Source organism: Alosa pseudoharengus, unplaced genomic scaffold, assembly GCF_046254945.1.
Source record: "Alosa pseudoharengus isolate Yale_2024_CS ecotype anadromous, Long Island Sound unplaced genomic scaffold, YU_APseudo_1.1 YU_APseudo_1.1_scf_6, whole genome shotgun sequence".
Classification (NCBI taxonomy): Eukaryota; Metazoa; Chordata; class Actinopteri; order Clupeiformes; family Clupeidae; genus Alosa; species Alosa pseudoharengus.
The window spans coordinates 8,401,609-8,426,608 of NW_027468848.1; the positions used below are offsets into that span (position 1 = coordinate 8,401,609).

General features: G+C 46.4%; 2 protein-coding genes across 2 annotated transcripts in view; both read right to left on the bottom strand.

The window, feature by feature from the left end:
* The window catches only part of atp2a2a (ATPase sarcoplasmic/endoplasmic reticulum Ca2+ transporting 2a), a gene marked incomplete in the record, with an annotated part of 48,079 nt that extends 44,367 nt beyond the window's left edge, over positions 1–3,712 (bottom strand). The window contains 3 exon segments of the mRNA XM_076270591.1: positions 2,272–2,354; positions 2,439–2,456; positions 3,180–3,712. Coding sequence (XP_076126706.1) covers positions 2,272–2,354; positions 2,439–2,456; positions 3,180–3,297 — 219 coding nt within the window.
* A 2,230-nt stretch (positions 3,713–5,942) lies between these two features.
* The window catches only part of ift81 (intraflagellar transport 81 homolog), a 45,985-nt gene continuing 26,927 nt past the window's right edge, over positions 5,943–25,000 (bottom strand). Inside the window, exons 11-18 of the mRNA XM_076270593.1 lie at positions 24,439–24,588; positions 16,427–16,555; positions 13,068–13,157; positions 11,466–11,552; positions 10,841–10,912; positions 9,373–9,458; positions 8,862–8,907; positions 5,943–6,968 (exon numbers count right to left, since the gene is read on the bottom strand). Coding sequence (XP_076126708.1) covers positions 6,786–6,968; positions 8,862–8,907; positions 9,373–9,458; positions 10,841–10,912; positions 11,466–11,552; positions 13,068–13,157; positions 16,427–16,555; positions 24,439–24,588 — 843 coding nt within the window. The 3' untranslated portion in view covers positions 5,943–6,785. The remainder of the gene's footprint in view (positions 6,969–8,861; positions 8,908–9,372; positions 9,459–10,840; positions 10,913–11,465; positions 11,553–13,067; positions 13,158–16,426; positions 16,556–24,438; positions 24,589–25,000) is intronic.

Consider the following 25,000-nt stretch of genomic DNA (forward strand, 5'->3'; position numbering starts at 1 on the left):
GAAATGACAGGAAGAACGATATCATTGGTGATCACTTTCAGAGCTATTTTGAGGTCGATAAAAAGCTGATAGCCTATCAGAATCCATCAAAGGAACTTTCCTTATCGTTGGTCAGTATGGACGCTTTCATCGTTATAGTTGTAGTTATCTTTAGCAGTGTTTCCCACAGAATTGAATTCCATTTGTGGTGGTTGGTTTGCAGAATTAACTTAACACAAGTTTTTAACAAATTAGCACAGCGTGTTTATGATGCTAACCAGATTTAAGCACAATTTAGTACAACCTGGAAAATCATTGTGTGGCGGTCAATGTTGATATTGTGGTGGGCCGCCACAAATAAGTCAATGTATGGGAAACACTGTTTAGAATTATTGTTCCTGGTGTGAACGAGCCTTTCCACCGGAGACTGTGCGAGCTGCTGAGCATGACTGTGTTATTTCGTGTCCCACAGCAGATCCTCCTCAGAGGGCTGAACACATTTCTCTGTGCAGAACCGGTGAGTTAGCGCGTCTGGCAGAGGAGGTGGACTCCACTGCCGTCCTCTCCTCGACAGAAATAACCGGTGAGTTAGCGCGTCTGGCAGAGGAGTTGGACTCCACTGCCGTCCTCTCCTCGACAGAAATAAAAGCCAGAACACTCTCCGGGACGGGCCTCTGTTGAGCGCCGGTCGCTGTTGAACATGACCTCGCGCTGTTACATAAGCAGCGTGCTGCTAACACACACACGCACGCACACACACACACACACACACACACACAGAACAGAAAAAAACTCAAAACTACTCAGATAAACTGGGAAAACAAAACAAGACAGAGCTGTTGCTCAGAGCCATGTTTCGATTCGGAGTCTGTTTTAGCCGTGAACATGCCGTCTTTCTCCCACCCACTGAAAGCTCGGGGGGGGGGCTTAAGGTTACTGCTGCCCAACAGCAAAGGCATCCAGACAAGGCGAGCTATCGCAGCGTGTTCCGGCGAGAACCACAGAGGACAAAAACGTGAGCGGAACACGTTGTGATGCCTGGTGGGGGACCGTGACACAGTGAAGGCCTGGGGGGGGGGGAGGGGGGGGGAGGGAGGGGGACTGGTGCCTGCTTTAACTGGTATCCTCCCACTGAGGGTCCCAGGCAGACCTAATTTGGCCAGGAGACATGCCCTCACCTCTGGGCCCCTGCGCGCGAGCTGTCAAACAACAGACACCAACACCTCCGTATCAGCCAGCTGGGCATGGCATACCTCTCTCGGGCCCGACCTCACCAACCCCTCGCCCAGTCTCCACCCCGGAGCCCCCACCCTCCACACCACCCGTTCCAACCCCTCAACCAGTCTCCACCAAAAGCTCTCACCCCCCCCCCAACCCATCACCCAGTCTCCACCCAAAAGCTCTCACCCCCCCAATCCCAACCCATCACCTAGTCTCCACCCAAAAGCCCCCCCCCCCCAACCCCTCACCCAGTTTCCGCCCGGTCTAACCCCCCCCCCCCCCCCCCCCCCCCTCACCTAGCCCAGGTCCTCCCCCTGTGCTGTATGCACTCCTTAGGACGCTCACTGCGGTCTGTTATCTAATGTGTGTTCATTTCCTCATCTCTGCACCGCTCACCGCTGTATCCTTTGTGTAGCAATCTGACTACATTAATCAAGTAGGAGAAGAAAAAAGCACACACTCTCTCACACACACACACACTTAACACTGCTCTAATTTTAAGCTTACGCTGGCAATTAACACGGGCGGCCTCTGAAACCAAGTGGAAAGCCTTCAGCCCTCGAGCCTGCCAGGCTGCCAGACTTCACATTAACGTCTTGTTTGGCAGATTAGTGACAGCCACCCCATCCCAGCGACTGCTGCGTTCATCATTCCTAAGGAGTCGAGCTTTCTCAGCTGTTTGCCCCCTTTGCTCTGGGTGTGTAACCCCAGCCGACGTGTAAAGACACAAGATGCTTATGGCCTGTCCACACTCTCCCTGCGGCCTGTGCCAGGCAGGCCACTTAGGGTGGGAAGCATGCCTATTAGCGGCCTCGTTCACTTGGGGACATGGGGCCAAGGCGTTTAGGAACTTATGCCAAACAACTTCTGAGATGCCTGAAATATATGTCCATTCTCAAACACCCTCAAGTCATTTAGCAGCCACTTACACTTGTTTGAGAACCTCACAAGGATTAAAGGCTAAATAAATGTATCTGTGGTCGTTCCTCACCCACACAACTGCACTATTTGTACTGCATTTAATCTGTTAAAAAATGAGAAGTCATAATTTCATTAATTTAGTAAACTTACAAATGAAATGCAGGCTGCCAGAAGAAGAATTCGCACCAGCAAGTCTTCAAACTGTTCCATGATAAGCTCCCATATGGATTTTCCTGTGAGACAAATGAACAAACCTTAGACTTTTTTCCGAACAGAAATTAAGATGTGTATTTGTATTAGAGGGCAAATCTGTATACCTTCCTCAGCGGGCAGTTCTGCAGGCGAGTCAGTCAACAGACATCAACACAGATACAAGAAAGAAAAAAACGAGACATTATTTCAGGACTTATTTAAACACAAACAAGACATCATAAAAAACGTCAGCATAAATTAGGCTACCAGTCGTACAGTTTGTAACATATTATCTTATGTACGATGCGTCATCAATCAAAATGTAACAACTACATTGCAACACTGTATCATTCTTATAATTATGGTTTGACACTTTAGAGGGGGACGGTGTGGCAAATCGACACGATTTGAACAGAAAGGTCACCTTGACTTGTCGAAATGAGCAGACAGCAGCTTACAGCGTCAGAAAGACTATTTTACATGTCCAGTTAAATAAGAGATTTTAACAACTTAAAGCCCAGACGTGGGCCTTTAACCATAACGGTCCCCGGCTATTCCGAGCTTCATGACCAGGGAGAATCCCACAGTAGCCTACACGGCCCCTAAGAATAGGCTACTATTCCTGAACAGCAGCTACCTCCGAGCGTCACCGTCACAGTGTTATCATTTTAAGACAAAAACGTGCTTCTTAGCCACAAACCCAGGAGAAGACATGAGAATGTATATGATGACGTCAGCCTTTCAGACGCCGGTTAATGTATATGGCTGGTGCACAACTGTTAACCAACACATCGCTCCGGCCTGTGACAGACCGCGCATGCAATGCATATCAGCAGGTAGACAAGCGAACGTTGCGAAACACCTACCATTCGGTCCATACTTCTCCCTCTGTCGTTTCACCTGGTCTAAGGCAAGTCCGGTGCTCTCGTTGACGTTAAAATAGCTATAAACTTCCTCAACACTCTTTATGTGAGCGCAATCCATGATTACTGATCGCCCTCTACGGACACTTCAACTTTGTTAACAAAAGAAGATCCCCAAGTGTCAACAAACCCCCTTTTCAACAGACGCAGGAGAATGCTAAACGTAAGATCTGCATCTATATTCAGAAGACGTGCGATGAGGTAAGGCTGAGCACATATGGAGAGCAAAACTTGGTAGGTTGAGACTCGCTACCCAAGATGGTAAAAACCCTCTTTTCCTCCAGGTATTTTCCCGACCAAATGCAAAAAGGCAAAATACTGCGACAGGCAAGTCACACTGCGGTTTCTTCTTAAGTCCCAAACCAGTGGGAGCGGGATGTGATACCAATCGCCCCTGCTCAGAACATTACATTCACACTATCCAAGCCTATTGCGCGGCTGGAAGGTGACGGTCTGCCTCTCCGTGGTGCAGCTACCGGCCAGTGGTAACTTAAAGCGCCGTTTATTCTTGTTTTATCGAATGCGCCTCACTACCGCCTCTCCTGTCCAGAACTGCGTATGGGCTGCGCTTATTGGATGGCCATCCAGAACGGGACAAAGCTTATTGGGCAGCTGTCCGGAAACATATTTGCCTTCCTGCACTCACAGACCTTTTGGAAAGCCGCGATCAGTTCGTTTGTCTGTATAGGCTTCCTCTAGATTCCCCAGGCAAGTCCTTATGAGACAGGCTGTGCTGTTTCTAGTCTGACTCTGAGACTTGACCAAGTGCCAAGAGGAAACTGAAATGTTCAGCTAGATTTCAATACATGTATTTTGCCTTTCTGTTGCATATGGCAATATGGAAAATCCAAGTTTATAGTATAATATACTCTCTCTATAGGCTAATTGCCTACTTCAGCAACTTAATAACACAGGTGTGCTGCTACATGTGATTTAAAGTACCAGAACACATCTGTGAAAGTTAATTAAACTATTATTATTATTATAAGATGGTCTCTTAGATAGGCTAAATTGTGATTTCGTAAATTACTGTTTTCTAATGAGCCTCTGGAAAACGCTAGGTGCCTACCTTTCAACTGCCTTTGCGAAATGCAAACGTAGCCTTCATGATGGAAATGCCTAATGGGGGGGGGGGCACTGTTGCCCTAATCTCAAAAGTATACTGCTTGGCTGCCACATTACATATCGACATATCGCTGGCCAGTGATGGGTCCCCTGTAGATTTTCCTTAAGCTTAGACTACAGATCAGCGCGCAAATTCTTTCTCTGTGCCAGAGTAGAGGCCCTGCTGACACCTGCAGTGGGCTACCTTCAATCCTGTAAGGACGCGGAGATAAGGTAGATAACATCGGCAACCTTAAACCTGCTGTGTGTGGGCTGCGCGACATCTACAGGCTTCCAGAAAGGCAAGCGCGTCTTCCCCGGGGCGATGTGAACAAAACATTTACATAACTACAACAGTAGGCTATCCATCTCTTGAAACCACACAAAACCCACAACACGCTCTGTGGGATGTGGGGTGGGAGGAGCGGGCCTGCACCCCCCAAGTGCAATGAGGGCCCTGGGAAACTCATATAACATGTTGAAAGAGGTATGATGCTCACAGTAATACTCAACTTCTTCCACAAGCCAATTTCATGTCTGGTAAATAAATAAGCGCATAAATCATACGGGTGTACTCTTACAAAGGACATCTGACGCGTGGGATAGCTGTGGCTTGAAGCCTACCAATGCGGGGGAGGCCTGCCTGCCTGCACCTCCCCTGGCCTCAGGTGCCGATCAAGCCATCTCTCAGTAAGTCTAGGGGAAAGGAGGAAGACTAGGCCAGACAGACACCTGCTTGAGGCGGGTCATCGGGTTAAGACGCTGCCAGTCGGCGAGTTAATGAGGGCAGCACTTCCGTGACCCTTCAACAAGACACGCCAATATCATCTGTTAACGCGCCCTAATAAGACCCCTGGTGCGACACCCCGTCTTCCCGGGCGGCGAGAACCTGAGACAGCTCGGGGTTGAAGGCGAGCTGCCTCCGAGAGAATTCACCGGCCGTTCCAGCTGGCGCACCAATCACCAACCGCGGCTGTCAACGGGAGATTGAGTTACGCATCACAGAGAGAGCGAGAGTGTGGAGGCGAGGCCGCCGGGGTGGAGGCCTCCTAAATTTACCCAAGCTTGCACGCGGGGAATGCGTAGCTCGTGTCCCGGCGGCGTGTTGCGCAGTTAAAGTTTACATGGAGCATCGATCAGTGCATGCTGAAAACCCGCGCTGCCAAAATTAGGCTCTTCAGAAATGGCTGAAGATCCTCGCTTTTGTCAAAGATCTCAGCAGATCGCGGGCATGAATCCGTGACGTGTACTACGACAGTGAAAACGCAGTAGTAATGTATTGTTATCATGAGTAGGTTATGTTGAAGCACACAATTATGCATGAGAACACGGAAATGAGTAGCCTAATGAACGGATGTTTCAGGCGCTTGAAATAAGAATTAAACTTAATTAAAATGCCTTATAATCGCCCACACAAAATGCATTAGTAGTGAACTAGAATAAGCTTCTGTTTGAGAGATAGCCTTTACTGCTTCTGTGTAGGGAAATGAAAGAAGAATAAAAGAACAGACAATTATTAATAGGCCTACAGTTTTGGCACTGGATTGGAAATGAGCAAGCAGTCATGCCACTGGATTACTTGTAAGCTCTTTATTTGATAACTGTTTAAATACAAAATATAACATGTTCATGTGTGTTTGTCTGGCAGAAGTAATGAGAGCAGTAGTATTTAATTCAGGTAGGAGAAAGAAAGAGAAAGAGAGAGAGAGAGAGAGGGGGGGGGGGCAGAGAGAGAGGAGGAGGGGGGGTGGTCATCTCCAGGCCCTCTCCCCCAAACTCAGAGTCCCGCCAAATTCCAAAATTGGACAGCTCCTCTTCCCAAGGTCATCACTGTTGTTTCCCAAAATAGCCTGCCGAGCAGCTCTGCTCCGCGCGTGTAACACTTTGTTGGCCATTATCTGTAGAGACAGCGACTGCAGCTTTGCTCTTACAGATGTGTGTGTGTGTGTGTGTGTGTGTGTGTGTCTGTGTGTGTGTGTGTGTGTGTGTGTGTGGCCCGAGGTGAGCGTCCAGCGAAGGGTTAACCCACTTATCCGGCCGACACCTCCAGAGGCGGCCTCTCCCCGTCTGAGCGTCACGCGGCACCTCGGCCGTATCCGCACCGGAAGGACTCTCCAGAGCACAGATAAAACCGCTCCCTCCCCCATTTTCTCTCTCCCTCTCTCTCTCCCTCTCTCTCTCTCTCACCCCCCCCCCCCAATTCCCTCCTTCATTCACGTGTGCAAAACACCATTTCACCAGGAGGGCCTTTGTATAACACAACGACGAGACGGGAAACTGATAAATGCTTTCATAGAACAGAATCAAAAGTGGATGGAGTGGATTACAACTGATAAATAAACCATGGCCATGTTAACTGTGGCAGGCGACAGACAGCAGCCATCAACAACCCCCCCCACCCGTTGGGCACAGTGCTGGGCTGGCGTGGGGTGTGTGTGTGTGTGCTCAGAGCACCAGGCGGTCCTCTCCTCCCTCCTGGATGACCTGTCCGATGGAGGCCTGGCTCTGCGCGCGCAGGAAGCAGTGGCGTTTGCACTCCAGCAGCTGCTCCAGGTCCTTCCACATCTTCACCTGCTTCATGTTGGGGCCGTGGCTCTCACGCACCACCTTCTGCTGCTCACGCAGTTTCTACAGGAGAGGAGAGAGAGGGAGGAGAGATGGAGAGAGAGGGAGGAGAGAGGGAGAGGGAGTGGGAGAAAGAGGGGGAGAAGAGAGGGAAAGGAAATGAAATAGAATGGAGGAAGGAGGAGAGAGAGGGGGAAAGAGAGGAGGAGGAGAGAAAGAGAGGAAGAGAGAAAAGGAGTGAGGAAGAGGAGAGGGGAGAGGGAGGAAGAGGAGAGGGGAGAGAGAGGAAGAGGAGAGGGGAGAGAGAGGAAAGTTAAGGACAGTTACCGGTAAGTAACAAGTCAGTCAAACCATCTGTCAGAAGAAAAAAATTCAGTCACACTTTAAATACCCACGGACATCTGTCAGAAGAAAACTGCAGAGTCACACTTTAAATACCCACGGACATTTGGCAAACAAACGCGAGATTACATTTGCAAATGTTCACAGGTGCAGCTCTAAGCAGTTTCTGTCAGTCATGGATCACTTCAGCTACCTGAAGTACTGCAGCTGATTAAACACATACTGTAAACCACAGACCGATACCAATATGAAAATGTCAAATTACGGCGACTGAAAAGAGTTCTTATACCACTAAGGTTCTCACAGTATGAAAGCTTTATATCACAGGGCCTTCATATTACAGGAAAAACAGCTCCACCACAGCCACAATTCATTACCTCCCCCTGCTTCACCAGCGCTTATGAAAAGCTAACGACGAGGAAGGAGGATGCGATCACTTTAAGTGCTTTATATGAAGAGGTTAAAGGGTCAGACATGTGACACGAGAAGCCTTCACAGAATTAGGAGGCTACAGGTTCAGCATTGAGGAGGCTAACCAGATTAAGCATTAGGTGTTGAAGGCGTGTTTGATGTGGGAGTTGCCAATGGCAGGAGGACGAGGGGAGAAGAAGCAATGTTTTTACTTACGCACAATTCTATCACTCTATTCCTTCTACCTTCTATAAATCTATCACACCCACAGCATTAGAAAAAAGTGTACTGTACATCCAATTCCCCACAGGTTCGTCCTTTTCTTGTAAAGCAGGGCAGAGGACGTTAATTAGTCTGTAGGGACAGCCATGATAGATCATCTAATGGCATCTACAGCAACAGCCATCGCTGGCAAGACAAGCGACAGTCAACTTCAGAACACAACAAGACTCTCCTTCAGCATAGCTATCATATCTTCTAAACTGCCCACTGGGTTTAAAGTACTGGTACTTTGCTAGTGGGGAATGACTACAACTATCTCCAGGAGGCACAGGGGTGACATATAGGGGTGAGTAAGGGCAGAAACAGGGGTGACATATAGGGGTGGATAAGGGCAGAAACAGGGGTGAGTAAGGGCAGAAACAGGGGTGACATATAGGGGTGAGTAAGGGCAGAAACGGGTGAGTAAGGGCAGAAACAGGGGTGACATATAGGGGTGAGTAAGGGCAGAAACAGGGGTGACATGATTTGGGGGGGGCAGAAACAGGGGTGACATATAGGGGTGAGTAAGGGCAGAAACAGGGGTGACACGTCGGGCTGAAATGGTTCTATCAGTAGCAAGTGGTGCTGAGGGCTCTGATCCAGAAGGAACTGGATCCCGCTAGTGTTCCCCGGACGAGGGGATTGGCTCCAAGAGTCCCTTGTGTTACCCCCCACACACCAACACCATGGCATGGAGCAGTGGGTCTCTGTTACACTGACGACTCAAATGGTTTAGCAGGAATGCTGTAGAGAACAAGCCCTTACCACACACAGATCAAACCAGTCCCTTGGGTAGGTGTGTCTCAGTCAGTGTGTGTGTGTGTGTGTGTGGTTATGGTGTGTGTGTGTGTGTGTGTTTGTGGGGGTTTTGGAAGAGAGCTGGTAAACACCCTGTGCTTAAGAGGGATGCACAGGGAAACCCAGAGATTGGCGCCAGCTTACCTTGCCCAAGGACTCCTGTTCCGTTATGTGCTTCATGTACTGGTCCCTAAAAACAGCACATCAGATCACAGAGAGGTCAACACACACACACACACACACACACACACACACACACACAGAGACATGGGCATGGAGGGACGTATAACACTCGTGAAGCGCAGCCAAATGAAACTCAAAACTCAGGGCAGTGAAGACAGGACAGGCAGCTGCATGCTAGAACAAAGCAGCTGAGTGCCTTCTGGGTGAACTCTTAACGAGCATGGGGTCAGACTGACAGCCAGTCTGTGTAAGCCAGAAGTGTGTGTGTGTGTGTGTGTGTGTGGTAAAAGAAGTTTCTGGATTGGATGATGTGTTAAGTAACAGGAGTTTCTGGATATTTCTGTTTACAGTGAGTATCTTTTTGTCTTATTGTAGGTGTGTGTGTGAGAGAGAGAGAGGGAAAAAAAAGAGTGAACATGTAAATGTAAGGGCCTGTTTGGGCCTGTGTGTGTGTGTGTGTGTGTGTGTGTACCTGAGAGTCTTCCTTCTCTCCTGAGGATCGGAGGAGACATATGCCTTCATCTCATCAGCAGCTCTCTGCAACTGCACCTCAATTATCTGAGAAAGAACGAGAGAGTTTTTATCTGCATTATTATACCAAATATGTAAGCTTTGGCAACACAATATTATTGTCATGCCAATAAAGCTCATTTGAATTTGAGAGAGAAAGAGAGAGAGAGAATGAGAGAGAGAGAATGAGAGAGAGACAGACAGATAGAAAGAATGAGAGAAAAAGAGAGAAAAGGTTAGGGCAGGTATAGACAGGTGTAGTGGGCAGGTGTATGCAGGTAAAGGTGTTGGTAGGTATAGACAGGTGGGCAGTTGCAGGTGTATGAAGGTAAAGATGTTGGTAGGTATAGACAGGTGGGCAGTTGCAGGTGTATGCAGGTAAAGGTGTTGGTAGGTATAGACAGGTGGGCAGTTGCAGGTGTATGCAGGTAAAGGTGTTGGTAGGTATAGACAGGTGGGCAGTTGCAGGTGTATGCAGGTAAAGGTGTTGGTAGGTATAGACAGGTGGGCAGTTGCAGGTGTATGAAGGTAAAGGTGTTGGTAGGTATAGACAGGTGTAGTGGGCAGCTGCAGGTGTATGCAGGTAAAGGTGTTGGTAGGTATAGACAGGTGTAGTGGGCAGCTGCAGGTGTATGCAGGTAAAGGTGTTGGTAGGTATAGACAGGTGTAGTGGGCAGCTGCAGGTGTATGCAGGTAAAGGTGTTGGTAGGTATAGACAGGTGTAGTGGGCAGGTGTATGCAGGTAAAGGTGTTGGTAGGTATAGACAGGTGGGCAGTTGCAGGTGTATGAAGGTAAATGTGTTGGTAGGTATAGACAGGTGTAGTGGGCAGCTGCAGGTGTATGCAGGTAAAGGTGTTGGTAGGTATAGACAGGTGTAGTGGGCAGGTGTATGCAGGTAAAGGTGTTGGTAGGTATAGACAGGTGGGCAGTTGCAGGTGTATGAAGGTAAAGGTGTTGGTAGGTATAGACAGGTGTAGTGGGCAGCTGCAGGTGTATGCAGGTAAAGGTGTTGGTAGGTATAGATAGGTGTAGTGGGCAGGTGTATGCAGGTAAAGGTGTTGGTAGGTATAGACAGGTGGGCAGTTGCAGGTGTATGAAGGTAAAGGTGTTGGTAGGTATAGACAGGTGTAGTGGGCAGCTGCAGGTGTATGCAGGTAAAGGTGTTGGTAGGTATAGACAGGTGTAGTGGGCAGCTGCAGGTGTATGCAGGTAAAGGTGTTGGTAGGTATAGACAGGTGTAGTGGGCAGCTGTATGCAGGTAAAGGTGTTGGTAGGTATAGACAGGTGTAGTGGGCAGCTGTATGCAGGTAAAGGTGTTAGTAGGTATAGACAGATGTAGGTATGCAGGTGCCAGTCTGGACAGGTAAGCGTCTGATGTGTCAGTGATTAAGGTGTAGACGGGTGTACACAGGTTTAGTCAGGTATTCACCTCCTTCATGCAGTTGATGTAGAAGTATCGGTTCTCCTCCTGGTCCACCTCCTCTCGTAAAGCTCGGACGTCCTAAGACACACACACACACACACACACACACACACACACACACACAACATATATGAAAATAAAATGATGTAAATACTCAAAACACTCACATGGAGCATGAAATCACATTCTTCCATCTATTGGCTTCTTTATCAACCCCTTCATCAGAACACTGAGTCTGTTGATTAAGTGGACAGTGTGTGAAGGAAATAACGTTTCCATAGTAACAAGCTTGTAATTAATTAATGAATCAACATCTTGCATCCTCGGGACAGTGGCCTATGAGTTAATGCTTCCATTTTGGGATCCGCAGTTTGGACAGGCCCAGCACGACCTGTCAACACTTCACTTCAGCAGTTCAACTCCTCTGGTCTGGCTGCTGCCCGCCCATTCTGCTTGTGCGTGTGTGTGTGTGTGTGTGTGTGTGTGTGTATGTAATGGAGAGTACTGTGGAAAGACTGTGTGGGAGTATGCGTGTATTTTAATCTTAACAAGAGGAGTGGTTGTGTGTGTGTGTGTGTGTGTGTGTGTGAGAGAGCGTGTGTGTGTGAGTGTGTGTGTGTGTGTGAAGCACCTGTTCTAGTTTGGACCTGTTGCTCTCCAGACCGGCAGCACAGGTGTCATACTGGCCTTTCTTCTCCTCGTACTCCTGAGTCAATTCCTGTACACAGAAACACACACGCGCGCGCGCGCACACACACACGCACGCACACACACACGCACACACACACACACACACACACACACACACACACACACGCACACACACACGCACACGCACACGCACACGCACACGCACACGCACACAGGCATGCATGCACACACACACACACACACACACACACACACACACACACACGCACACGCACACACACACACACACAAGCACACAGATCATGCTCATCTTCATGCTTTCAATATGTGGAATGTAAAATGTACACATTGGATGAGTGTGTGTGTGATGAGAGTGTGTGTGTGATGAGAGTATATCAGAGTGTGTCCGCTGCAGCACTGGGCCCTGTGGCATCAGAGTGTGTGTGTGATGAGAGTGTGTGTGTGATAAGAGAGAGTGTCTGCTGCAGCGTTGGGCCCTGTGGCATCAGAGTGTGTGTGTGATGAGAGTGTGTGTGTGTGATGAGAGTATATCAGAGTGTGTGTGTGATGAGAGTATATCAGAGTGTGTGTGTGATGAGAGTGTGTGTGTGATGAGAGTGTGTGTGTGTGTGATGAGAGTGTGTGTGATGAGAGTGTGTGTGATGAGAGTGTGTGTGTGATGAGAGAGTGTGTGTGTGATGAGAGAGTGTGTGTGTGATGAGAGTGTGTGTGTGTGTGATGAGAGTGTGTGTGTGTGATGAGAGTGTGTGTGTGTGATGAGAGTGTGTGTGTGATGAGAGTGTGTGTGTGTGATGAGAGTGTGTGTGTGTGATGAGAATGTGTGTGTGATGAGAGTGTGTGTGTGATGAGAGAGTGTGTGTGTGATGAGTGTGTGTGTGTGTGTGATGAGAGTGTGTGTGTGTGTGATGAGAGTGTGTGTAATGAGAGTGTGTGTGTGTGATGAGAATGTGTGTGTGATGAGAGAGTGTGTGTGATGAGAGTGTGTGTGTGTGATGAGAGTGTGTGTGTGTGATGAGTGTGTGTGTGTGATGAGAGTGTGTGTGTGTGTGATGAGAGTGTGTGTGTGTGATGAGAGTGTGTGTGTGATGAGAGAGTGTGTGTGATGAGAGTGTGTGTGTGTAATGAGAATGTGTGTGTGATGAGAGAGTGTGTTTGTGATGAGAGTGTGTGTGTGTGATGAGAGTGTGTGTGTGTGATGAGAGTGTGTGTAATGAGAGTGTGTGTGTGTGATGAGAGTATGTGTGTGATGAGAGTGTGTGTGTGATGAGAGTGTGTGTGTGTGATGAGAGTGTGTGTGATGAGAGTGTGTGTGTGATGAGAGTGTGTGTGTGATGAGAGTGTGTGTAATGAGAGTGTGTGTGTGTGATGAGAATGTGTGTGTAATGAGAGTGTGTGTGTGATGAGAGTGTGTGTGTGTGATGAGAGTGTGTGTGTGATGAGTGTGTGTGTGTGATGAGAGTGTGTGTGTGTGATGAGAGTGTGTGTGTGTGATGAGAGTGTGTGTGTGTGATGAGTGTGTGTGTGTGTGATGAGTGTGTGCCCGGTGGCATCATGGACTGACCTGGCACTGCTGCCGCAAGGGTCTCAGCTCCTTAATGAGGGGAGCCAGGGCCGACTTCTTCTCCACGATCACAGAGTTCAGCTTTTTCACCTGCAACACACACACACACACACACAGGAGGCATGTCACAACACACACACACACACATACACATACACACAGAGATGGTAATTTTGATACCATAGATTTAATAGAGACCCAGTCAGACCAATAGTATGAAAAATCAGGAACAGAGTTTATTTACAATGATGCGCATCAAGGGAGAGACAGCATGACTTCACCTAAAGATCCATCAGCTGCTCTAACTAGACAAGGAAATAGTTAGGGTTTAAGTATCCTTCCAGGCTGACGGGAGTTGGTCATCCCATCTCACGTGGACTACACTGAATCAGACCCTGATTAGTGGCAACCTGGCAATCCGGAGCAGATAGCTACTGACGCAGCCATGCAGAACAGTGAAACACTGCAAAGTCATAATATTCCTGCTTATCTCTAAACAGTCACACAGAGATATACACAGGGACAGTACAGATATCATACAGTCATTACATAGAATCATACTTTTAGTATCAAAGTGACCCACTAATGAGAAATGCAGAACATTAAACCATATATTGGAATATTGGACATAATGCAGAACATTAAACCATATATTGGGATATTGGACATAATGCAGAACATTAAACCATATATTGGGATATTGGACATAATGCAGAACATTAAACCATATATTGGGATATTGGACATAACAACACACACTCACACTCTCTGTACTTCCCTTTGATGTGACTGAGGGCTGGTTTTACTAGGCCACGCCCCTGTATCAGCACTGCACCCTGTTCTAGAGCTGTCATGACCACAAGAGACAGGGACGCACACACACACACACACACACACACACACACACGGGTCTCCTGAGGCAACGCCAGGCCTGGGCAGTGCTACCAACATCTGCCCTTCAGGAATGTGCACAGGAATGCCCAAAGGAGCGCCCTCACCCCCGTGCCCGCCCAGCGTAGCTGGACACTACAGAGGCACCACAGACAGATTCTGCCCTGTCCTGACGGACCGGCACGCTGGGCACTGGACACAGGCCTGATGGCACCACAGAGAGGTTCTGCACTGTCCTGACGGACCGGCACGCTGGGCACTGGACACAGGCCTGATGGCACCACAGAGAGGTTCTGCCCTGTCCTGACGGACCGGCACGCTGGGCACTGGACACAGGCCTGATGGCACCACAGAGAGGTTCTGCACTGTCCTGACGGACCGGCACGCTGGGCACTGGACACAGGCCTGATGGCACCACAGAGAGGTTCTGCACTGTCCTGACGGACCGGCACGCTGGGCACTGGACACAGGCCTGATGGCACCACAGACAGATTCTGCCCTGTCCTGACGGACCGGCACGCTGGGCACTGGACACAGGCCTGATGGCACCACAGACAGGTTCTGCACTGTCCTGACGGACCGGCACGCTGGGCACTGGACACAGGCCTGATGGCACCACAGACAGATTCTGCCCTGTCCTGACGGACCGGCACGCTGGGCACTGGATACAGGCCTGATGGCACCACAGAGAGGTTCTGCCCTGTCTGAATGGACAATGGATACGGGTCTGATGGGCTAGATAGATAGATATATACTTTATTGATCCCCAGGGGAAATTCAAGCTGTAACTGGTTCTGCTTGTGTGTCTTGGCTAATGGGAGGTGTTGTGTAAAACCCGAATGCTGTTTCTCTATTGGGTGAAGCCCTGGTCCTTACAAGCCAATCACACCCTCTATTTACACACATCTCAGCACAGAGTCGGTCAAGAAGAGGGCCGATAGAGGGATAGAAGAGGGGGATAGAGGGATAGAAGATAGAGGGATAGAAGAGGGCCGATAGAGGGATAGAAGAGGGCGGATAGAGGGATAGAAGAGGGCAGATAGAGGGATAGAAGAGGAGGATGGAGAGATAGAAGAGGGGGATAGAGGGATAAAAGGGGGATAGAGATAGAAAAGGGGGATAGAGGGATAGAAGAGGGGGATGGAGAGATAGAAGAGGGGGGATAGAGGGATAGAAGAGGGATGATAGAGGGATAGAAGACAGAGAGATAGAAGAGGGCAGATAGAGGGATAGAAGACAGAGAGATAGAAGAGGGGGATAGAGAGATAGCCACAGGGGAAGATACAACCAAATTCAAAGCTCCTCACTCACCAACAGCTTAAATGTTTTAGGCCAGTTTACCAGTTGAAGGTTAAGGCAAATTACAGGCACACTACAAAACGAAACACAGTGTAATGTTGCACTTGGATTAAGACCAGGCCCAGACTAGACTACTAAACACAGTGTAATGTTGCACTTGGATTTATACCAGGCCCAGACTAGACTACTAAACACAGTGTAATGTTGCACTTGGATTTATACCAGGCCCAGACTAGACTACTAAACACAGTGTAATCTTGCACTTGGATTAAGCCCAGGCCCAGACTAAACTACTAAACACAGTGTAATGTTGCACTTGGATTAATACCAGGCAGAGACTAAACTACTAAACACAGTGTAATGTTGTACTTGGATTAAGACCATACCTTTAGCTTTCCAAAAACGGGAGATTTTTTTTTATATTTAATACGTTTCATACACGTGTTTCAACACTGCATTTCGGTCGTTGCTTTTACCTTACCATTACCTTACGCATGCCAGTTATGTATCCACCAGCTGCCTGCCTGCAGCCTACTTCCAAAACTCCAAAGCTGCTTGCTGTCAGATTTGGTTCCGAGGGAACAAGTTCAGTGTATCAACAACACTCAATAACAGTTTATGTGATGTGTTAATCAATTAAATTCCCAACAATTTCACAACAGCTAGTTCTGGAGTAGGCCATTCATCTAGCCCGCTTGCTTACGACGAGACTCAGGCTGCGCAGTTGGCACCCGCTTCCTTATTTAGGTTGCCAGGTTTTAGCCTATGGCAAAACGGTTGAAATTGAAACTAAGTGATCGTGTACTGTATGTGTAGGGTGTATTTCATACACAATCTGGCAACCTGAATGGATCAATGAGTTTAAAATGAAGTTTGATGGCCATTCAAATTACGGGAGTTTTCCGGGAGAAATAACAAAACGGGAGGGTGCTGGGAGATGACCTTGAAATACGGGAGAAACCCGGGAAAAACGGGAGTGTTGACAGGTATGACCAGGCCCAGACTAGACTACTAAACACAGTGTTATGTTGCACTTGGATTAAGCCCAGGCCCAGACTAAAAGAGACCTTTGATGAAGATCTCCGCTGAAAAAAAAGTATTCAGTCTCGGATTAGGCTTAATCTGTGTACGGGAAACCAGGCGAAAGAGTATTAGTGCGTGATGCTGACCATTTCAGACATGTCGTCCAGGGTGCGTCCCTTCATTTCGTCCAGCTCGCTCTTGATGGCCGAGACCCTCTCCAGCTCCTCCTGGGTGTTGCTGTAGCCCGAGATCCCCTTCTGGGCCTCCACAGACTGCTGCACTCACACACACACACACACACACACACACACACACACACACACACACACAAACACACACACGCACACACACATACACACACTCACACACGCCAGAGAGGAGAACAATCAGGGTAGAGAGACAACAAAAGAGGTTTGCACTTATACTGCTGGTACGGGCCACTATAACTTCTATACTTCTATATACTTCATAACTTCTATACTTCTATATACTTCAAAATAACATTTGATAAATGAGTGAGTGTGAAGCTTTTCCCACTGTGCAGGGAGGAGTCCTGAACTGACCCTTATGAGCTTCTGCATGCATTTTAAATATGCTGTGGAGCGTGGAGTACACACACACATCATCTCTTTCACATAAACACACACCTCTCTTTCACACACAAACACACACACACTTGGGGAAGAAACAAGTGTTTGGAGGTTGGTAAGCTGAATTAGTGCTTGTCTTGATTAGAGACCCTTCAGAGTCGTTCATATTCACTGGATTGACGAGGAGACGTCACATACTAACTCAGTTAGGAGTTACTCTGGAGGAGATGCCAAAAATGTGTGTTTGCATGTTTTTATGTGTGATTATGAGTGTGTGTGTGTATGTGTGTGTGTGTGTGCATGCGTGATAGTGAGTGTGTGTGCATGTGTGTGTGTATGTGTGTGTGTGTGTAAAATAGCGTATATGTGTAAGTGTTCCCTGATGTACTCCTGGGGGACATCTGCTTTTCCTCAGCCGTAATCAGTCCTCTCTCTCTCTCTATGAGGCTGGGTGCTACTTCAGCAACTACATGGCATCTGAAGAGCTCCACATCAACACACACACACACACACACACACACACACACACACACACACACACACACACACACACACACACACACACACACACACACACACACACACACACACACACACACCCCATTCACTCATTCACTCAGCTGATGCACTAACTCTGGGATGGGTACCAGCTCCCACTGCAGGGCTATAAAGTTTTGACTGGGAGAGGGAGATGGAACTGCATATCCACAACACAAACAGTTGCATGTGATTTCCTATTTCGCTCAGAGACAATTTTCGCCTGGATTCAGTTCCAGATTCAGAGTTTCAGAGCCCAGTTCCCACGCTCTCGCTTGTTGCTTGTTGTGGAGTTCCAAGTAGAACTGAGGTTCGACTTTCAGAAATTATTTAGCAAATAAAACTGCAACATCTGTAAAAAAATTGCTATTAGTTATTTTCCCCAAATCGTTCACCCCTAAACCCCATATCATGGCTGATAGACATCAATGGAAACCACTGATCTGTGCTAAAGCTGTTTGTGTGTGGTGGCTATCAAACAGTGTTAAGGCTTCTACATACTCCATACACCATTCCCGACAATGTGACGTCACGGGAGCGCCGTAACCATTTATACCCCCGTGTGGTGGTCGCGACACTAGTTGCAATATTCTCCTGAACAGAGGTGTCGCTGTTGTGAAAAGGCTATCGCTACCTACGTTACACAGTAGAACTACCATCATCATTACCATCCAGTTTCCACAGTGTGTGCAGATAGATAGATAGATAGATAGATGGATGGATATATAGATAGATACTTTAGTCATCCCGAGGGAAGTTTTAATAATTTAAACATTTTAGTTAGCTGGCTAGCTAGGTAGCAGCTGGCTGAGTTTGTGTAATTTCCTAAAATGGAAAGAGATTTTGTTCAGGTCTTAGTAGATATCCTTTGCTTGAAAATAAATCTTTTTCATTCTTTTCTCCTAATTCCATGTGTTGCAATTCTCGCTGGCAACTTTGTTAACTTATCCAGCAAACTATTAAAAATTCACTACCGTAACAAAACAGTCCTCCGAACTGCAACTCTCGCTTGCCCTCGAACTAGTCCATCTTCCGGTTTCCAGTTTGGCGCGTTCAGCTGAAAAAAATAGAGTGGTGCGCTACCGTGCGCTACTCGGCCAAAATCCTGGCGCGCCAGAGAGATCTACCTCATTTTGACGTCACTACCGGTTGGGAACGTCGAGTATGTAAGACGCATTAGTCGAGTGTTCTGGAAATACCTGTAGGCCATTGCATAAAGCGTGAGCACCTAGTGATCATCTTTACCTCTGCCTTGATATGGGGAGGTGGGGATGGGAGGTGGGTGACCATGGGGGACGTTACCTGGGAGACAGCTGGGGCCAGACAAGGGAGACCCTGACACTGACAAGTCTGCATGGAAAGGTGGAGTGTGTGTGTGTGTGTGTGTGTGTGTGTGTGTGTGTGTAAATTCCCACTCCTAACACACAGCACCAGAGCAGATGCTGCCACACAAATAGCCCTAATAGCTCAGGGGCCTGCGTCAGAGGGACAGAGGCCAGGTGTGTGTGTGTGTGTGTGTGTGTGTGTGTGTGTGTGTGTGTGTGTGTGTGTGTGTGTGTGTGTGTGTGTGTGTGTGTGTCTGTATGTGTGTGTGTGTGTGTGTCTGTGTGTGTGTGTGTCTGTAAAGCTCAGGGGTTCTGCGTCAGTGGATCTAACAGGTGGGGAGGGCTCAACAGTGTGAAGTCATTTCCAGGAAGTTGATGTCACTTCAGCGTATCCCGAACACACATACAGTGGAGAGGGGTGGGGGGGCTCGGGGCACGGGATTGGTCTCCTAAGGGGCGGAGGGGCCGATACGGGAGCAGGAAGAGGAACACCGGTAGAGCGGATCTGGTTGGAGCGGAGTGGTGTGTGTGTGTGTGTGTGACCTAGACAAAGGGTCTATTACATGTTAAAAGTACCGTATTTTCCGGACTATAAGTCACACTTTTTTTCATAGTTTGGCTGGCCCTGCGACTTATAGTCAGGTGCGACTTATATATGAAAAAAATATATAATTGAACATGTTTTTCAATGTTAATTCATATTAACTGACATGAACCCTACATGAAACATTACTGTCTAGCCGCGAGAAAGCACAAGTTCTGTGCACTTTCAGTCAGAGATTAGTGGTTGCGCTATGCCTGAAACACACGTGCATACCTAAATCCTCAAATTACGGCCAGGATTCTGTTTGGGCCTCAGATTTGGACAAATAAAGGCCAGTAATAATTTTGTTTCAATTTAACTCATAAAAGAGCTCTTCTTAATATTTTATATTGTTGGTTGGTTTAATATTGTTGCCAATGAAAAGTCATTGTCTGACACGTCTCCAACACCTTGCTCTCAAGCTATCAGTTGCATGCCGCCCCCTTCTGAGCTTTCCAGAGGCTGAAGCAGTAACCTAGCCTACATTTAGGCTAAACACAATTGTTGCTGCCAGGCATCAGCCTACGAATTTTATAAAAAAAAGTAAATCATGCATGATTAAAAAATAACTAAATTTAGGCTGAATAAGGTTTCCATTTCAGCACAACACACGTGCCATGAATAAATGAAAGCGGATGCCTTATCTCGCAATAAGCGGATGGAAATCCCAACACCCTACCCCACATACATGAAACTTAATAGTGAACCATCAAATACCCCACAGATTTCAGTGGTCATCAGTCCCAGTGTTGGGCAAGTTACTTCAAAATCGTAATGTACTATGCATTACTTATTACTGTCATTTCAAAGTAATTTGTTACATTATAATATTACTGTCTCTGAATTGTAAGGCATTACACTACTATTGCATTACTTTTAAGTTACTTTCACCAAAATATCTAGAAATATGGATTTGCCATTCTAAATGCAGTTTATTACGCTCAATGCAGCTTGCTCTTCCAATGGAGGGAGATGTGGTATAGCATAATGACTGAGCTAGGCTTAAGGCAACAGTAGAATGCAATAGGCGCAGTGCTCATAATGCAATACAAGGAACAATCATAGTTAGAATTTTGTTAAAAACCGACAAAAGGTCAAAGTCTGGTAAATTGTGATAGAAATACTGTAACTTTAAGGCCTAGGCCTACTCATTAAAATCAATAGAGAGCCTACTATATTGTAAATCAAAGCTTAAAGGAACCGTATGTAAGATTGTGGCCAAAACGGGTACTACAATCACTTTCAAATTACTGTAGAGCGGTGTATCCCCTTCCCCTCCCCTCTGACTGGCAGAGTTGGCAACCGGATGACGAAACACTACTGACTTTGTGATTAGTAGATAGGTGGAGGGTGGCGCATTAGGCCAAAACACAACATGACAACATCAACATCAGTTGAGGGCTGCAACTTCACTTTTTAAATGACAATATCCTGGCCAGACTACTGTTGTCAGTGATATAAGTATTTGAAATGAACATGATTTCTTAATGTATGGTGACATATCAGGGCAATTTTATGAATAATTGAAATACATTTTTTACATACGGTTCCTTTAATAAAGACATGTCAAGATGGTGGCCTGCTGGCCATTTCGGTGCCCTAAGTGAGTGGCTTTGAGAGAGTGACATTTAAATGATAACTTAAACACCTAAAGTAAAATAAAAGGCCTATTATTTACAGACCATTACTGTGTATTTTTAAACATTAATTTCTTAAGAAATGCTGTTTTACTTATAAATGGTGCACTGTCACTTTAAGAGCATTGATCTTTACGTTGTCATAATGCCCTTTTGCTAGCTCTTGTTTACAAGCCTTATTTGTTTGAGTTACATTGAGCACAATATTAACAATAATATGCACAATGTTAAGTTGTTTTAAGCAACCTTCATTGCTTTGGAAATGGAAGTATGCAATGACATGTTGCTTCACATTTCGTGAATACAAGTGAATTATGAGCCTGGTATCCACCTAGCTATCTGAATGGAATGCGTTTCAGTCGACTCAGCATATCATGTGCTTCATGTAGCCTAAATGCTTGGAAAACGAATGATTGAAGACCCACCAATTCTAGTACTACGTGGTGATTAAGAGAACTCAAAAGGTATCAAACTTGCATGTAACATCGTGTTAGTGCATTTTGACATTGTAAACGTTATTGATGAAGAGTGAAACGCAGTTTGCAGTAAAGCTACTATTCATTGGTTACATTTGGGTGCCCCCTCTGTCCTTTGGTGCCCAACGCAAAGTGTGTGATGCGCGTGGTGGAAGTGGTGGCACTGCCAGGCTACACAATCTTTTTCTGCATTTCTATCCCTTTATTCTCTTCAATTCAAGTTCACAGCACAAAGCTGACATGCACAACAGCATAGTTTGTGTTTTATCAAGAATCAAAAAGATTAGCGTGGCACTACTTTAGATGTTTCATTAATTTACTTGTGCTATTTCGCGAGCTGAGAGATCTTTCGGTTTCGCACACAAAGTGCACTAACTATTATGTTCTTCATAGCCTTGTCTCTGACAAGCTGAAAATAATGAGCAGGCTTATGTCCATCCAGCAAATAGAGTCCGCCTGCGAGTATGCTGCAGCCACAGTCATATTCAACCAGTATCAGGAGATAACGTTCTACTATTTTGCGCGGATTTTTTCTCCTCTGTTGTTCTCGCATGGTGTTTGCGAATATGTATCAAAACAAAACAAGCGCTTAATTTTGGGTTAAACTGCATTGTAACGCGCGTTACTGAAGTTTGTACCGAGTAAATATTACCCAATTTTTTTTTTTGTAATGCCTTACATTACCGCGTTACCGCAAACAGCAATATATTACAGTAATTACATTACTTTTGTAACGCATTACTCCCAACACTGATCAGTCCCGATATTTAGCAATATAATCAAACAGTAAGCCATGCCCCAAATAAAGGTGCTGTGCTTTGCGCAGCCTAAATAAAAAGACCCCAGCGATAATTTGAAGATTTACAATAGTCTGTCTCCTAAACATTCCTCACCCGTTATCTAGACATGCATGAAAACATTTGAAAACAAAACTCACTGCCATGTAGGCTAATATTTGATCGCTGTTTTGCTACTAATTATATTTCACGTACTGAATACGCACACTAGAAAGTGAAAGTAGGCCTACTTTGCGCTCCGTGTCTGTATGTCTGTTCATGTCCGCAATCGATTATAACGTTCCTTAAATAGAGAACACATCCATGTTCTCTGGCGTTATAGGCTGTCATGCTTCTGTGTTTACAAAATTCCTGACGGTTCCTGGTCGCTAAACGTTTGGTTTCCTTTCCTGTCGATCGCGATTGATGTAGAAGCACCTCCTAGGCTATAATTTGACTTCAGCGATGAGAGAGGGAGAGAGAGAGAGAGCAAAGTGGCCCATGCGCGCGTGTGTGTGTGTCTCTGCATCGGGTTCAATTGAAGTCAGAGTTGGTCCGTCCAGTCAACAGTCCCGCATTCAGGCCGCTCCATTATTAGATTAATGTTATCAGACAGCACTGTAACATGTGTGGGAATTTCTCTCATTATGATAGAGTTGTGGGACTTTTATTATTATGCTCAATACTTAATAACTTATGCGCAATACCTGCAATCGCTGAAATTTAGGCCCTGGTTTTAAATGCACATCTTTTTTCTCGCGCTCTCTCGGAGGTGGCCAGCCGAGCAATTGTTCTGCTAGGCCTACCAGTTTGTGCCAATATATCGTCCAAAATGCTTGATTGCATTGCATTCTCCACATTTTTAGCTAAATTTTCATGTATCACATCAGCATTTTTGTTCAGTGAATCTTTTGTAAATTGCTTAGCGCGGGCACTCGTCAGCAGCCTTCGGCTTGCCTCTTGCCACTATTCACTACTTCGTCTTCATTAACATTCCCTGTAGAATTCTCAATATTTTTGGCCTCTATGTGTCCAGTTACATCTGTCTGTTCTTGGTCTTGGATTTTGTGAAATACATTTCTAAATATCACCTGCTTGCTGCAGCTTTGGTCTGCACGTCCTATTAAAACCGGCCTGTGCAGTCTTTTTAAAACGCATCTTTTTCTCTCTCGTGGGCATTTAATCTGCTGCCGGCTTGTCTCTCCACATCGCCCAAAATGCTTGATTGCATTGCATTCTCCACATTTTTAGCTAAATTTTCATGTACCACATCAACATTTTTGTTCAGTGAATCTTTTGTAAATTGCTTTACAATTACTGTCGGGCCTATAGATCTATGCCTGGCTTGCTTCGGTCACGTCTTTTTAAAACCATCTTTTTCTCTCTTGTGAGCATTTAATCTGCTGCCAGCTTGTGACTCCACATTGCCCAAAATGCTTGATTGCATTGCATTCTCCACATTTTAGCTACATTTTGGTGTACCACATAGTATTTTCTTTCAGTGAATCTTTTGCTTTACAATTAGGCCTATCCGGCCCTCTTCTTGGCTGCCTTCACTCCTTCATTAACATTAATCTTTTTGGCTTCAATAGTCCAGTTACATAGTCTCTGTTTTCGGATTTTGTGAAATGCATTTCTAAATAAATGCGACTTATAGTCCGGTGCGACTTATATATGTTTTTTTCCTGTTCATGATGCATTTTTTGACTAATGCGACTTATACTCAGGAGCGACTTATAGTCCAGAAAATACGGTACATGAGATATACCGCAAGGAATTACATTTTTTTCATTCATTCAATCTACATTTATTCTTGGAGGGTTCATTGAGGGTAGTCCCCATTTTCAGTGAAGTAAAAAATTGGAGTGTGTGTGTACGAGCTGCTGTAGTAAGATGTGTCTCTGTTTGATGATCTCCTTGGTTCTCTGGTCAATGGCGCATTAGGCCTGTGTGTGTGTGTGTGTGTGTGTGTGTGTGTGTGTTCTCTCTCTTACCAGCTGCTGTAGGCCGGCGTCATGTCTCTGTTTGAGGATCTCCTCAGTTCTCTGGTCGATGGCGCACTAGGCCTGTGTGTGTGTGTGTGTGTGTGTGTGTGTGTGTGTGTTCTCTCTCTTACCAGCTGCTGTAGGCCGGCGTCATGTCTCTGTTTGAGGATCTCCTCAGTTCTCTGGTCGATGGCGCACTAGGCCTGTGTGTGTGTGTGTGTCTGTGTGTGTGTGCGTTCTCTCTCTTACCAGCTGCTGTAGGCCGGCGTCATGTCTCTGTTTGAGGATCTCCTCGGTTCTCTGCAGAACGCCGTACTCGCCCTTCAGGCTGTCCAGCTCCTGCTTCTTCTTCTTGTAGCCCACGTTCTTGCTCCGCATCTTAGCCACGTAGCGCTTGAACTGAGACCACAACAACAACAACAACAACAACGCAGGTTACAAAAGTCACAAAGTTACTTCACACAGTCCTTACACGGTCTCCAGGAGAAACGAAATCTCAATCTATAAATTCACAGTTGCTTTATAAGTACACATGGTGTTAGCAAAGGAGCATCTAAATCAACGTGAATAAGAAGCTGTGACATTTTCAGATAACTGCAGCTGTGATATTTCTGATAACTCAGGTTGTGATGTTTCTGTTTCTGATAACTCAGGTTCTGATGTTTCTGATAACTCAGGTTCTGATGTTTCTGATAACTCAGGTTGTGATTGTTCTGATAACTCAGGTTGTGATTGTTTCTGATAACTCAGGTTGTGATGTTTCTGATAACTCAGGTTGTGATTGTTCTGATAACTCAGGTTGTGATTGTTT